General features: G+C 36.1%; 2 protein-coding genes across 2 annotated transcripts; both read left to right on the forward strand.

Annotated features, from left to right (window-relative positions):
* Window positions 1-336: 336 nt before the first annotated feature.
* On the forward strand, window positions 337-2,801 carry LOC143593218 (G-type lectin S-receptor-like serine/threonine-protein kinase LECRK3). Its single transcript, XM_077072915.1, has one exon. It carries the CDS (start codon window positions 343-345, stop codon window positions 2,689-2,691), a length of 2,349 nt encoding a protein of 782 aa, XP_076929030.1. The 5' UTR covers window positions 337-342; the 3' UTR covers window positions 2,692-2,801.
* Window positions 2,802-12,299: 9,498 nt separating this feature from the next.
* LOC143593220 (G-type lectin S-receptor-like serine/threonine-protein kinase LECRK3) lies at window positions 12,300-15,041 on the forward strand. Its single transcript, XM_077072916.1, has one exon. It carries the CDS (start codon window positions 12,324-12,326, stop codon window positions 14,670-14,672), a length of 2,349 nt encoding a protein of 782 aa, XP_076929031.1. The 5' UTR covers window positions 12,300-12,323; the 3' UTR covers window positions 14,673-15,041.
* Window positions 15,042-15,489: the final 448 nt, after the last annotated feature.

A 15,489-nucleotide genomic window follows, 5' to 3' on the forward strand; every position in this document is an offset into this window, starting at 1 on the left:
AATACAAGTTCTACTACACATTTCAAATGCAATGTATTAGTTTCTCTTAGTTTCTCTAAAACTCAGTTGCTCATAAAATGTTTATTTCCATCAATAAACTTTAATAGTGGTTTTATCATTTCAAATTTAAATACCTTAAAACAACTGAAAAATCAAATTTCAAACTTTTTGCAAAACTGAGTCTCCTCACCTCCGAACACGGCAATGAATGAAGTTATTGTAAAGTTGAAAAATGAGATTAGACTTTGACTTCTTGCTTCCTTTTTGTTATATAAAAAAAGTTGTAAACTTAATACAACAAGTGAACAAACTCTTCCTTACAGTCTTACACATAACATTTACATGGCAAGCTTAATTGCCTTTCTGTTCACAATTAGCCTTGCCTTCAATATAGCAAAATCCCAATCCAATATCACCCGAGGTTCTTCTTTGACGCCTACCGGTGCAAACACCTCTTGGTTCTCACCATCCCGATTATTCGCCTTCGGTTTCTACCCACAAACGGGTGGCTACGCGGTTGGTATATACATTGCCGGCGTTCCAGAAAAGACCGTAGTCTGGACCGCTAGTCGTGAGACCCTTCCATTCTCAAATAATGCTACTTTGAGGTTCACATCTGATGGAAGGCTCACCATGGAACAAACACAAGGTCAAGAAACTAATCTATTTGATACTAGTGGTGCTTCTTTTGCTTCCATGCAAAACTCTGGAAACTTTGTGCTTTATGATTCGACCGGGACGGTGCTTTGGCAAAGCTTTGCCAACCCTACTGATACCCTTTTGGCCGGGCAGCGTCTCCTGCCCGGCCAAACGTTGTATTCCAGTGTCTCGAAGACCGACCACTCAATTGGAGTATTCCAGCTGAGTATGCAAAGTGATGGAAACCTTGTGTTGTACCCGAATAGAGGGACTGATGATCGCGCTTATTGGGATACTGGCACGTCTCCAAAAGGACCTAATGTGACATTGAATCTTGCTTCCGATGGTTTCCTGTACTTGTTGCAAAATTCAACGGTTTTTATCTATAATTTAACTCAACGAGGATATCCAACAAAAGATGCATTGTATGTTATGAAATTTGATGTGGATGGAATCTTTAGGTTGTATTTTCATAATCTAACTCATGTGGACAAGAATGGATCTATCATATGGGCAGCGTCGTCAAACAAGTGTATGGCGGTCGGTCTTTGTGGCATTAACGGGTATTGTTCGGTCGTGAACGACGCTGCAAGATGTCAATGTCTACCCGGGTTTGAAGTAGTAAATCCAGATCTTTGGACTTCGGGTTGCCGAAGAAATAACACCATAGAAAGCTGCAAGATTCAGGATGCAGCTAGTACGACAATCCGAATGACAAATTTAAATAATGCTCTATGGGAAGATGCTGCATATCTCATCACAAAAGCACAAACACAAGAAGAGTGTTCATCTGCTTGCTTAAACGACTGCAACTGCGAAGCGGCACTATTCACAGGGCAAGAATGCAAATTGCAGAGGCTTCCGTTAAGATACGTGCAAGTAGTTGCTAGTGAGTCAAATGTTGGGTTGATTAAAGTATACACGTCCACTAATAAAAACGGATGGGATCCAACTAATGATCAACCGGTTCATGTTAAGAAAGTGCGGCAAAAGAATGCTATGATTATCGGTGTTTCCCTTATCTCATTTGCCGTACTTGTTTTGATAATTTCTGGAGTAATCATGTATAGAACTCAAGCTTGGGCATACCGAAAGATATCTGAAAATCTAAATGTCCAATTATTCGAGGACATGGGGCCTCGGGCATTTTCGTATGCTTCATTAGAGGAAATCACAGATGGTTTCAAAGAAGAATTGGGTAGAGGATCATTTGGGATAGTCTACAAAGGTATAATATCAAGCTCGATGAGACAAGTCGCGGTGAAGAAGTTAAAAGAAGAATTAGCACAAGAAGGGGAACGAGAATTTCAAACCGAAGTGAAGGTGATCGGGAGAACACACCATCGTAACCTAACAAGGTTGCTCGGTTACTGTTGTGAAGGTCCTCAAAGGCTACTGGTTTTTGAGTACATGACTCAAGGATCACTTGCGGATATATTATTCGGACCCAAAGAAAGCAAGCCAAAACCGAGTTGGATTGAAAGAATTAGAATGGCGGTTGATATTGCTCATGGCATACTTTACCTACATGAAGAATGTGATAACCCTATAATCCATTGTGACATTAAGCCTCAGAATATCCTCATGGACGAATACGGATGTGCAAAGATTTCAGATTTTGGGTTGGCTAAGCTACTTGAACATGATCAAACCAAAACGTCCACGTTGATTAGAGGAATGAGGGGTTATGTTGCGCCCGAATGGCACAAGGGGCAACAGATAACAGTTAAAGTGGATGTTTATAGTTTCGGGATTGTTCTATTTAATATATTGTGTTGCAGGAGGTATGTGGACAACAGTCTTCCTGATGGTGAAGCTATTCTTGAAGATTGGGTGTACGAGTGTTACGAAGCAGATGAAGTGTTAAAACTGGTAGATTATGATGAAGACGTAGAAAAGAAGAGACTCGAACAAATGATCAAAATAGGTCTTTGGTGTGTTCAAGAGGAGCCGTCTCTCCGCCCTTCGATGAAGAGGGTGGTGTTGATGCTTGAAGGGACTGTCAAAATACCAGCACCTCCCAACCCTACTTCATTCCTCAGTGTTGTTTAGTTCCACATTTTTCTGTATCAAAAAAAATTTCTGTTGATATATTATTTTAAAGAACTGAGTTTTCTGTTGTGATAGTGTAGCCAGTCAAGTAAAAGATCATGGCCAGTCATGGTGTCAATAATTACGTAGCGGGTTAATGTTCCTTTTGATCCAGGTGGGCGTGGTCCGAAGCAAAACTCGAGGACGAGTTTTTCGAATATCGGGAGTATGATGCACGAGCATCTCCTAATTTAAATTCTTATTTTTATTATCTTTCAATATTTTGTGTTTATCTTGTTTCCAAGTTTATCTCATTATATTTTAGTATAAGTTAGGGCTGAAGGTTATGTATTTTTCAGTTTTTGAATGATAAGAACTTTGTTCTTGGAATCTTTTGGTTCGATTTATTGTCTTTGATTATCATGAGTTTCTTGAGCCATTGATCGCTTCCAAAACTGCATAACAAAGCATTGACGCGCTTGCTGATGCACTTGATGAGTGTATGGGTGGTGTGGTTCTTGTTAGTCATGATTCTAGACTGCATCACAAAGTCTGTTTTAAGATTTTTTTTTAATGTTATATAATAAGCCTATCATTTTCTATAATTAGCTTTCCTCAAAAGTGGTGGTGAAGCCGCACCCAACGGCATCGCTGTTGTCCGAAGTAGTGATATTGGCATTGAAAACACGATACCGATACCAGTAATGGAACAAACAAGTCAGCACGGTATTCGGTTTTTCGTTTTACTTTCCATATGTATCTAAAGTTGTACATTTTGTTTTTTTGGGTATCATAATTCAGTAATAGAATGCATATATGTTATGTGTTTTGTTATAAACAGGTTTGAATAAGGTCTAGCTTAGTTGTGTGTTTATTTGTTGTTTTCTTGCTTTTGTGATATATTGAATATTCATTAACATTTATTTGTTTCATTATTAGACATTACTAATAATTTGTCTTTGCACAACTTTGTGTTATAGGTGATTGTCTCTCGATTTATTGTTAATGGTATCAAGGCTTGCGTGTTTGGAGGTAAACAGTTGATAGAATGTCAATTTAGTATATTTATATAAAACTTGGATAGCCATAATATTACAAACAACAACCTGCTTGATCTATTTGCGTTGTTTCTTTTCAAGCTAAATCTTTTAATGTTTTGACCCTTAAAGATATGAAAACATATTGGATTGAAAAAACTGGCATACTAACCAACCAGACTGTGTTCATTTGTTTTTGGCCTTGAAAAGCTCTACCTTGGTTCATTTTTCAATTACAGATTTAGAATTGCTTCGTATTTTACAGTAGTCGGGCAAAACAAAAAGATTAATTTTTGTACGGGTATTTTTTACGTTCTAGTTCGATTAGTTTTGATACAACAATGGTTACGAGTATTTTGGACATAGGTCGATTTTTTAAAAAATGTATACATATATTACTAATGATCAATTTGACTTACTTTCATGTTTCGGGTGTCGGTCAAAACAAAAGGATTACTATCAATAACAATTTTGGTTATTTTAAAAATATTGGGTGTGCATGTCAACAATTTGCGAAAAGGTCGAACTTACAGAAAAAAATATTTTATTATTATTATTTTACATTTTGATTATTGGTTATTTTGGTATGCGATGGAGAGTAAACCTTTTCATCTTTTTTTTAAGTTAACAAAAAAGGAAAAGAAAATTTAATTATGAATGTTGACTTATGCTCTTTTTGACTTTGACTTTTAAGGTGAATCAAGCTAAGTTAAACTTCACAAGCAGTCAAAATGTCAGTTTTTACTTTTTAGATAATTTTGGTTTTTACATAAATGTTTTTTTAGTAAATTAGCAAATTACCAAGTCAAGTTTGAATTTTGATAGCTGCAAAGTGTTTACTATGAAGTTTCACCTTGTATAGTCAATTAAGCTATGTTAAACTTCAAAATCAATCCAAATGCCCAACTTTTTTTTACATGAATGTGATACTTACATAATTGCTTTTAAAGTACAAAATTCATAACACAAAAACATGTCAATATACCAACCAAGAAAATCTTATCTTTTTTAGATAACCCACTAAAAAATGACCAGAAGTAATGCATTCACAACATGAATCATGTTTTTTTTGGTAAATACCAAAGTAGCATATTTATATATCGGTCTTGGTTACGTTTCCACCTGTCTGTAACAAACCACTTGACATACCGATTTCTCAGGTACACCATCTAAAGTACATGTGTTAGCTTCTAACATTAAAAACCATTTGCGAGCCTACAAGTCTACAACACACCATCCTTTTGTACCTCCTCAAAGATGGATGGCTAAACTTTTGTATCAAAAAACAACATAAGGCAATGTGCAGTGGGCGTGGGTTAGGGCGAATTTTGGGCGCGAACACCCCCGGGGCGATTTTTGGGCGAAAAGGGGCGGCGGGGGCGGATTGTTATTGTCGCCAAAGTTGTTTAAAAATAATATTTTTTTTGATAATTTGACCATTTGACAACGGTCAACAATAAAAAAAATTAATTAAAACAATATATTTATATATCTATATAAACATAAACTTTCTTCTTCATTTCATATCCAGTTCATATCCTTCTTCTCCATTTCACATCTATATAAACATACACCTTCTTTAAAAAAAATCTAGCAGAATGAATCCTAGAAACAACCCGAACCAACCGAATTCCGTGGAACTCACCGTTACCATGAGAGAAATCATCAAAAAACACGAAAAGTGTGTCGAGGAATTCAACGATGCCATGAGAGAAACCAACAAACAACATGAAAAGATTGCTGCTATGTTGAAATTGCGGAAAATAAGTAAATAATACGAATCCCTCAAAGCGGCCGGGTTACACGAAGAGGCCGCATTATTGCAACGACAACGAATTGAAAAAAAATGAGCGAATATTATGGGTATTTTTAGTTATGTATTTTTTAATTTTTAGTTATGTATTTTTTTTGTATTTCTTTTTAATTTTAATGCATTTTTATTTAATTATTTAAATAAATTGGTTTTTATTTGTTTAGTTTAATTATAAAAAGAAAATAATAAAAAAAAAGATATTGTGGGCCCAATTTGTAGCCCCTACGTCATTACACCACAAAAACAAATTCTCACTCCTTGCTGACTGGGTGTCACGTGTCACAATTCGCCCCATTTGTAGCCCTCCACTACGCATAGCCTAAGCTTAAATTCCAACTATTATCGGCTATCTTCGCCTTCTTCCTCCATAGGCGAGGATTTCCATTAGTAACATGGACTAGGGGTGTTCGCGGTCCGGTTTGAGCGGTTTTTAGGTCAAACAATGAGCCAAACCGTTAGTAACGGTTTTGAATATCGAAAATCGAAACCGGACCGTTGAAACTGAAAACCAAACCGAACCGTTACTAATGGTTTGGTTCCGATTTGGTTTCACAAAACATTTTTATTTAATATCCTACTCTCCAGATCTTGATAAATCTAATAATGTTGGTTCACATTCACATATAAATTTTTTTTACGCGGCTCCATAGATTATAAACCAACTCCACATATTAAACTTGATATAGGGAGCTACAACCAATGGCTCCAGTCAACCTCTAAGATAGTTGTTTTCTATTGACCATGACATAAATTGTATCGCACTAGCGCTTAAGTTTTACATAGTCGAAAGTTCACATACTAATGAATAAAAACAAACATATAAAAAGCGTGGAGTTGTAATAAAAAACCAAACACGTTAATTAAATTTTATGTAAAATCCACCAACCCACATTAAACACAGACTGTATGTACATTATATATAATTTTAGAAAAATAAAATATATAGAAAAATCTTCCGGTCCCGTCCGGTTTTATACGGTTGATTTTTTTATAAACCGTAAACCAAACCGCTCGTTACGGTTTGAAAATTTGAAACCGACCGATCAAAAGTGAAGAAAATAAACCAGCCGTGAAACCAAACCGATGACCGGTTTGGACGGTTTCACGGTTTCAAACCGAACTGTGAACACCCCTAATATGGACCATGACGTAGACGCTTATCAGAGGAAAAAATCAGCTGACTCATTATGTGGATGACGTGAAATATGAAATAAATATTATTTTAAAACACCACCACCCACCTCCTCCTCCACATCCAGCCACCACACAACCATCATTTTCTACCCCTTGGAGCTAGGGATGCAAACGCGCCAAGCTGCTCGCGAGCTACTTGAGATTGGATCGTTAAAAAGCTCGATCGAGCCGAGCTTAAATTACGAGCTCGATCCTAAAACTAAGATCGTTTAATAAACGAGCCCGAGCTTCACTTGTCGAGCTTAGGCCAGCTCGCGAGCCTAAATGAGCTTGTCATTAATATAATTTTTATAATATATATGTTTGTATATATTAAATAACTAGATTGGTGCACACGTGATGCAACGGGAAATGAAGACCCTGGTAATCACACAACAAGTTTATGGGTGTGTATTGTTCGGTTGAAACAATGAAACAATTCAAACCGGTCATTGGTTTAATTCATATCAGATTTTTTTCTTTAACTTTTGGCCGGTTGATTTCAATTTTCAACGGGTTGGTTTCGTTTTTCGATGACAAAAAAAATGTTACTGACGGTTAAAAACTATCAAAACAGACCGCAAATACCACTACGTAAAATTTTGTTTTTTAAATGATAAAAATATAGCAATATCATACTCAAATTAAATAAAATAAAATGCTCGTTTTTATGGTTCAATGTTTTTTTAAGAAATATTAACGTATGAAAGTATGCATGTTTAAAAATCGTGGAGGAAATCGGGTTAAAAATGAATATAAAAAGAATATATATCCAAAATATTAAGGGCTATAATTGTAACTGTTACTTAAATTTACAAAAAGAGGTGATTACAATTTTGGAAGTGTCAACATTTTCAGTGAAAAATTTAGGCTAGGAATGATTCTCCAGAGACAAATGTCAACAACTATTTTCTTTTATTATAATAGGTAAATTGATGAAGTCGGTGATTGAAGACAGTTGATCTTAATTTCATAGTGGTGCAAGATGTCCATTTAAATTTGGGTTGGGATAATATGATTGCGGTAGCGAGGAATTGGTATGCGTGGGGGTGGTACAGATTGCCATCAGAAAGTATCAAGTGGTGGACTGGTGGTTCGTGGTGGAGGTTCTAGTCGGGATAAGTTTTTGGGGGAGAAAGGTTCACAGTGTGGGTTGGTGGGTAAATCTAATTATATTATTATTATTATTTTCACGTACGTTATGGTCACATCAACAAAAAATAACGAAGTCTAGCTCTATTAGTGAAAAGCTCTTAGATGAAAATATATTAAAATTTACTGTTGTTGTACATTCTTAAAAATTGGATCTAACGCCAACCAATAAGTCAACGTTTGAATTATTAAAATTCAATAATGTATTTCTTTATTATCAAGTTCTTTTCCACACGGTCTGTCTTTGTAATTTGTACACGTTCATGAAACCGATGATATGTGTGAGTGTTACGCTTGACATGGTATTTTATGCGTGATAACATAGATGCATTAGATCCACATACATTTGATTTATTTGGGACTGTAAAGCCCATTATTTATTCGAATGCTTTATAAAGGGTCGTCATATTTAAACACCACCCCATGGTGTATTAACAACTCTATACGGTTCGTATAGGGGTTATACGAATCATATAGCCCTCACATGACTAACTAATGCACTGACGACAACTTTTCCAGTCTATACGGGTCATATATCCCCTAAACGTGAACACCCCTAACATAGACCATTACGTAAACGCTTATCAGGGGAAAAATCAGCTGACTCATTATGTGGATGACGTGAAATATGAAATAAATATTATTTTAAAGCACCACCACCCACCTCCTCCACCATAGCCATCCATCACACAACCATCATTTTCTACCCCTTGCAGCTAGGGATGCAAACGAGCTAAGCTACTCGCGAGCTATTTGAGATCAGATCGTTAAAAGGCTCTATCGAGCCGCTTAAAATATTTCGAACTCGATCCTAAAACTAAGATCGTTTAATAAACGAGCCCGAGCTTTATTTATCGAGCTTAGGCCAGCTCGCGAGCCTAAATGAGCTTGTCATTAATATAATTTTTATAATATATATGTTTGTATATATTAAATACCTAGACGGGTACCCACGTGATGCAACGGGAAATGAAGACCCTGGTAATCACACAAGTAGTTTATGGGTGTGTATTGTTCGGCTGAAACCATGAAACTATTCAAACCGATCATTGGATTAATTCATAGTTGATTTTTTCTTTAACTTTTGGCCGGTCTATTTCAATTTTCAGCGGGTTGGTTTCGGTTTTCGATGACAATGTTACTAATGGTTTAGTTTAAAAACCATCAAAATAGACCACAAATAATCCTATATAAAATGTTGTTTTTTAAATGATAAAAATATAGTAATATCATACTCAAATAAAATAAAATTAAATGCTCGTTTTTATGGTTCAATGTTTTTAAAAATATCTTAATGTATGAAAAAGTTATGTCTGTTTAAAAATCGTGAAGGAAATTGGGTTAAAAATAAATATAAAAAGAATATATATGTAACCATAATTGTATCTGTTACTTAAATTACAAAAGGAGGTGCTTAAAGTTTTGGAAGTGTCAACAGTTTTAGCGAAACATTTAGGCTAGGAATGATTCTCCAAGTGACGAGTGTTAACATCTATTTTCTTTTATTAGAATAGGTAGATTTATGAAGTCGTTGGTTGAAGACAGTTGATCTTAAGTTCATGGTGGTGCAAGATGTCCATTTCAATTTGGGTTGGGATATTATGATCGTGATAACGGGGGGTTGGTATGCGTGGTGGTGCAGGTTGCTATCAGAAAGCATCAAGTGGTGGACTGGTGGTTTGTGGTGGAGGTTCTAGTCGGGATTAGTTTTTGGGGGAGAAAGGTTCACCGTGTGGGATGGTGGGTAAATCTAATTATATTATTATTATTATTATTATTATTATTATTATTTTACGTATGTCATGGTCCACATCAACAAAAAATAACAGAGTCTAGCTCCATTAGTAAATAGCTCTTATATATTGAAATTTACTATTGTTGTACATTCTTAAAATTTGGATCTAACGCCAACAAATAAGTCAACGTTTGAATTATTGAAATCCAATATCGTATTTCTTTATTATCAAGTTCTTTTCCACACGGTCCGTCTTTGTAACTTGTACACATTCTTGAAACTGTAGATATGTGAGTGTTATGCTTAGCATGGTATTTTATGCTTGATAACATAGATGCAATAGATCCATAGACATTTGATTCACTTGGGCCTGTAAAGCCCAAAGTTATTATTTATTCGAATGCTTTATAAAGGGTTGTTATATTCAAACACCACCCTATTGTGTGTTAATATCTCTATACGATTCGTATAGGGGCTATACGAGTCATATAGCCCTTACATGACTAACTAATGCACTGACGACAACTTTTCCAGTCTATATGGATCGTATAGCCCCTATATGAGCCGTATAATCTTCAAACACCGGATTCTCTCAATTACAAAAGAACAACATTTTGTACTTATAGGGGTCACATAGCCACTATACGAGCTGAATAAGCTTCAAACACCTGAAACTCTCTATCACAAAAGAACAAAATTTTGCACCTATACGGCTCGTATAGCCCTGTACGAGCCGTATAGGTGCAAATCGTGTCCAGATAACTTCTATGCTGTGAGAATAACATATGCATTTTTTTTTCAAATTGTGGGAATAGCCATAACCGACAAAGTTGATTGGTTATGATCAAGGTAATATGGTTAACAGACAATTTGGTTATTATTACGACTGGCCATGTTTCTTGTCTTTCAAATACACCAAATAGTCGTGAGTTTCACCGATTAAATGCTCTTTCATTTTCTTTCTTGAAGACCATTGCTTAGGTGGATAGTTAGAAGGTCCCATAATTCAAATGTGTACACCGATGGAATCCTGCACCAACTACTAACAAATTGTCATATCTCCGATTCAACGTAGCATGATAGAAAAATATGATGAACTGATTCCTTTCCGCCTTCACATAGGGGGGGGGGGGGCACAACTTAATCTCATCAATGGTCTTCCTTCTTTATAGAGTAGGGTTGACATAACATGTCTGACACAACTCCATAAGACACAATTAAATGCGATGCTAAACAGAAACATGACGCGATAATTAATATTGTAATTTTCTCCCAACACGAGACAACCCTGTTTAGAAACATGTTAACACGAAACGACCTGTTTAGGAACATGATTAAAGACACAATATATAATACATATAACTTGAAATAATAATTATTAAAAATTTATAAAAGTCTTAATAAAAAGGTAAAGACAATAGCATTAATAAAATAATCTTTAACATATTTGAAACAAAAATCCATACAATTTTTCATTAATACACAACATACTTTAATAAAATATGAAGAAATTTTAAGTAAAAATATAAGCAAGTTATTAATAGATTACTACGGTTAATAGGTGTTTAACATTTTAAGACACAAATTTAAACATGTTTTAAATAGGTCGGGATTTAAGACAGGAAACATGTTCATGTCATGTCTTGATAACAGGTCCGTGTTGATGCGGCGAGTCTTCCCATTTTCACTTTTCATCCAAAAATATTAACCTTTAACGGCATCGGCCATTTGTTCCATTCTATGACAAAAACCGGCTGTAAGTGTGTACTTTTGCAGACATCTCACGACATGAGTACATGACCTAGAAAAGAATTGGTCATCCCATTGCAAACCCATCACGGTTGGGGCCCTGGGGGTGTGTACTTTTGACTTCCAATTGCTAAAATGAATGATCTCACCACCTTCCAAAACACGGCAAAGAATAAATAACAATTAACAACGAAGAGAATAAAGACTTGACTTCCATTTGCATCCTATTTCTTTTATATGTTTAGACTGGTCAATATGTATATATATTTTTTAAGTTACTGACGTTGCTTTCAAACAAGATTTATAAAATATATATTAGTTACAATTAGAAACCTAATGATTAGTGATTCAAATAAAAAATTATAAATCAACATAAGGTTTTGATATGAGTTACTTTTGGGCATGTTAAAATTTGATATTATTTTCATATAATAATTTTACTAACTACATTTTCATATTATAATTACTTTTGGACTTGTTACACTTTGATATAACTTTTACTAAACACACTCCGGAAAATTAAAATACATATATAAATATTTAACAACATAATGTCTTTTTTAATTTGAAAATACCATCATGAGATGCTTATTTTTACATAGGATACTTTATAAATTTATTCAAAACCGAGTCGTCTACGCAAGAATTAGTGAATACAAGTTCTACTACACATTTCAAATGCAATGTATTAGTTTCTCTTAGTTTCTCTAAAACTCAGTTGCTCATAAAATGTTTATTTCCATCAATAAACTTTAATAGTGGTTTTATCATTTCAAATTTAAATACCTTAAAACAACTGAAAAATCAAATTTCAAACTTTTTGCAAAACTGAGTCTCCTCACCTCCGAACACGGCAATGAATGAAGTTATTGTAAAGTTGAAAAATGAGATTAGACTTTGACTTCTTGCTTCCTTTTTGTTATATAAAAAAAGTTGTAAACTTAATACAACAAGTGAACAAACTCTTCCTTACAGTCTTACACATAACATTTACATGGCAAGCTTAATTGCCTTTCTGTTCACAATTAGCCTTGCCTTCAATATAGCAAAATCCCAATCCAATATCACCCGAGGTTCTTCTTTGACGCCTACCGGTGCAAACACCTCTTGGTTCTCACCATCCCGATTATTCGCCTTCGGTTTCTACCCACAAACGGGTGGCTACGCGGTTGGTATATACATTGCCGGCGTTCCAGAAAAGACCGTAGTCTGGACCGCTAGTCGTGAGACCCTTCCATTCTCAAATAATGCTACTTTGAGGTTCACATCTGATGGAAGGCTCACCATGGAACAAACACAAGGTCAAGAAACTAATCTATTTGATACTAGTGGTGCTTCTTTTGCTTCCATGCAAAACTCTGGAAACTTTGTGCTTTATGATTCGACCGGGACGGTGCTTTGGCAAAGCTTTGCCAACCCTACTGATACCCTTTTGGCCGGGCAGCGTCTCCTGCCCGGCCAAACGTTGTATTCCAGTGTCTCGAAGACCGACCACTCAATTGGAGTGTTCCAGCTGAGTATGCAAACAGATGGAAACCTTGTGTTGTACCCGAATAGAGGGACTGATGATCGCGCTTACTGGGCTGCCGGCACGTATGAAGCCGGACCAAACGTGACACTGAATCTTGCTTCCGATGGTTTCCTGTACTTGTTACAAAATTCGACGTTTTTTATCTATAATTTAACTCAACGAGGATATCCAACAAAAGATGCATTGTATGTTATGAAATTTGATGTGGATGGAATCTTTAGGTTGTATTTTCATAATCTAACTCATGTGGACAAGAATGGATCTATCATATGGGCAGCGTCGTCAAACAAGTGTATGGCGGTCGGTCTTTGTGGCATTAACGGGTATTGTTCGGTCGTGAACGACGCTGCAAGATGTCAATGTCTACCCGGGTTTGAAGTAGTAAATCCAGATCTTTGGACTTCGGGTTGCCGAAGAAATAACACCATAGAAAGCTGCAAGATTCAGGATGCAGCTAGTACGACAATCCGAATGACAAATTTAAATAATGCTCTATGGGAAGATGCTGCATATCTCATCACAAAAGCACAAACACAAGAAGAGTGTTCATCTGCTTGCTTAAACGACTGCAACTGCGAAGCGGCACTATTCACAGGGCAAGAATGCAAATTGCAGGGGCTTCCGTTAAGATACGTGCAAGTAGTTGCTAGTGAGTCAAATGTTGGGTTGATTAAAGTATACACGTCCACTAATAAAAACGGATGGGATCCAACTAATGATCAACCGGTTCATGTTAAGAAAGTGCGGCAAAAGAATGCTATGATTATCGGTGTTTCCCTTATCTTATTTGCTGTACTTGTTTTGATAATTTCTGGAGTAATCATGTATAGAACTCAAGCTTGGGCATACCGAAAGATATCTGAAAATCTAAATGTCCAATTATTCGAGGACATGGGGCCTCGGGCATTTTCGTATGCTTCATTAGAGGAAATCACAGATGGTTTCAAAGAAGAATTGGGTAGAGGATCATTTGGGATAGTCTACAAAGGTATAATATCAAGCTCGATGAGACAAGTCGCGGTGAAGAAGTTAAAAGAAGAATTAGCACAAGAAGGGGAACGAGAATTTCAAACCGAAGTGAAGGTGATCGGGAGAACACACCATCGTAACCTAACAAGGTTGCTCGGTTACTGTTGTGAAGGTCCTCAAAGGCTACTGGTTTTTGAGTACATGACTCAAGGATCACTTGCGGATATATTATTCGGACCCAAAGAAAGCAAGCCAAAACCGAGTTGGATTGAAAGAATTAGAATGGCGGTTGATATTGCTCATGGCATACTTTACCTACATGAAGAATGTGATAACCCTATAATCCATTGTGACATTAAGCCTCAGAATATCCTCATGGACGAATACGGATGTGCAAAGATTTCAGATTTTGGGTTGGCTAAGCTACTTGAACATGATCAAACCAAAACGTCCACGTTGATTAGAGGAACGAGGGGTTATGTTGCGCCCGAATGGCACAAGGGGCAACAGATAACAGTTAAAGTGGATGTTTATAGTTTCGGGATTGTTCTATTTAATATATTGTGTTGCAGGAGGAATGTGGACAACAGTCTTCCTGATGGTGAAGCTATTCTTGAAGATTGGGTGTACGAGTGTTACGAAGCAGATGAAGTGTTAAAACTGGTAGATTATGATGATGAAGTAGAAAAGAAGAGACTCGAACAAATGATCAAAATAGGTCTTTGGTGTGTTCAAGAGGAGCCGTCTCTCCGCCCTTCGATGAAGAGGGTGGTGTTGATGCTTGAAGGGACTGTCAAAATACCAGCACCTCCCAACCCTACTTCATTCCTCAGTGTTGTTTAGTTCCACATTTTTCTGTATCAAAAAAAATTTCTGTTGATATATTATTTTAAAGAACTGAGTTTTCTGTTGTGATAGTGTAGCCAGTCAAGTAAAAGATCATGGCCAGTCATGGTGTCAATAATTAAGTAGCGGGTTAATGTTCCTTTTGATCCAGGTGGGCGTGGTCCGAAGCAAAACTCGAGGACGAGTTTTTCGAATATCGGGAGTATGATGCACGAGCATCTCCTAATTTAAATTCTTATTTTTATTATCTTTTAATATTTTGTGTTTATCTTGTTTCCAAGTTTATCTCATTATATTTTAGTATAAGTTAGGGCTGAAGGTTATGTATTTTTCAGTTTTTGAATGATAAGAACTTTGTTCTTGGAATCTTTTGGTTCGATTTATTGTCTTTGATTATCATGAGTTTCTTGAGCCATTGATCGCTTCCAAAACTGCATAACAAAGCATTGACGCGCTTGCTGATGCACTTGATGAGTGTATGGGTGGTGTGGTTCTTGTTGTCATGATTCTAGACTGCATCACAAAGTCTGTTTTAAGATTTTTTTTAATGTTATATAATAAGCCTATCATTTTCTATAATTAGCTTTCCTCAAAAGTGGTGGTGAAGCCGCACCCAACGGCATCGCTGTTGTCCGAAGTAGTGATATTGGCATTGAAAACACGATACCGATACCAGTAATGGAACAAACAAGTCAGCACGGTATTCGGTTTTTCGTTTTACTTTCCATATGTATCTAAAGTTGTACATTTTGTTTTTTTGGGTATCATAATTCAGTAATAGAATGCATATATGTTATGTGTTTTGTTATAAACA

Source organism: Bidens hawaiensis, unplaced genomic scaffold (genome assembly GCF_021521415.1).
Source record: "Bidens hawaiensis isolate Kalapana, Puna unplaced genomic scaffold, B.hawaiensis_p1.1 tig00041837_1, whole genome shotgun sequence".
Classification (NCBI taxonomy): Eukaryota; Viridiplantae; Streptophyta; class Magnoliopsida; order Asterales; family Asteraceae; genus Bidens; species Bidens hawaiensis.

Bases quoted from the DNA above. Each gene is read 5' to 3' on its own strand.
- LOC143593220 (XM_077072916.1), top strand. From the start codon at position 12,324: ATGGCAAGCTTAATTGCCTTTCTGTTCACAATTAGCCTTGCCTTCAAT.
- LOC143593218 (XM_077072915.1), top strand. From the start codon at position 343: ATGGCAAGCTTAATTGCCTTTCTGTTCACAATTAGCCTTGCCTTCAAT.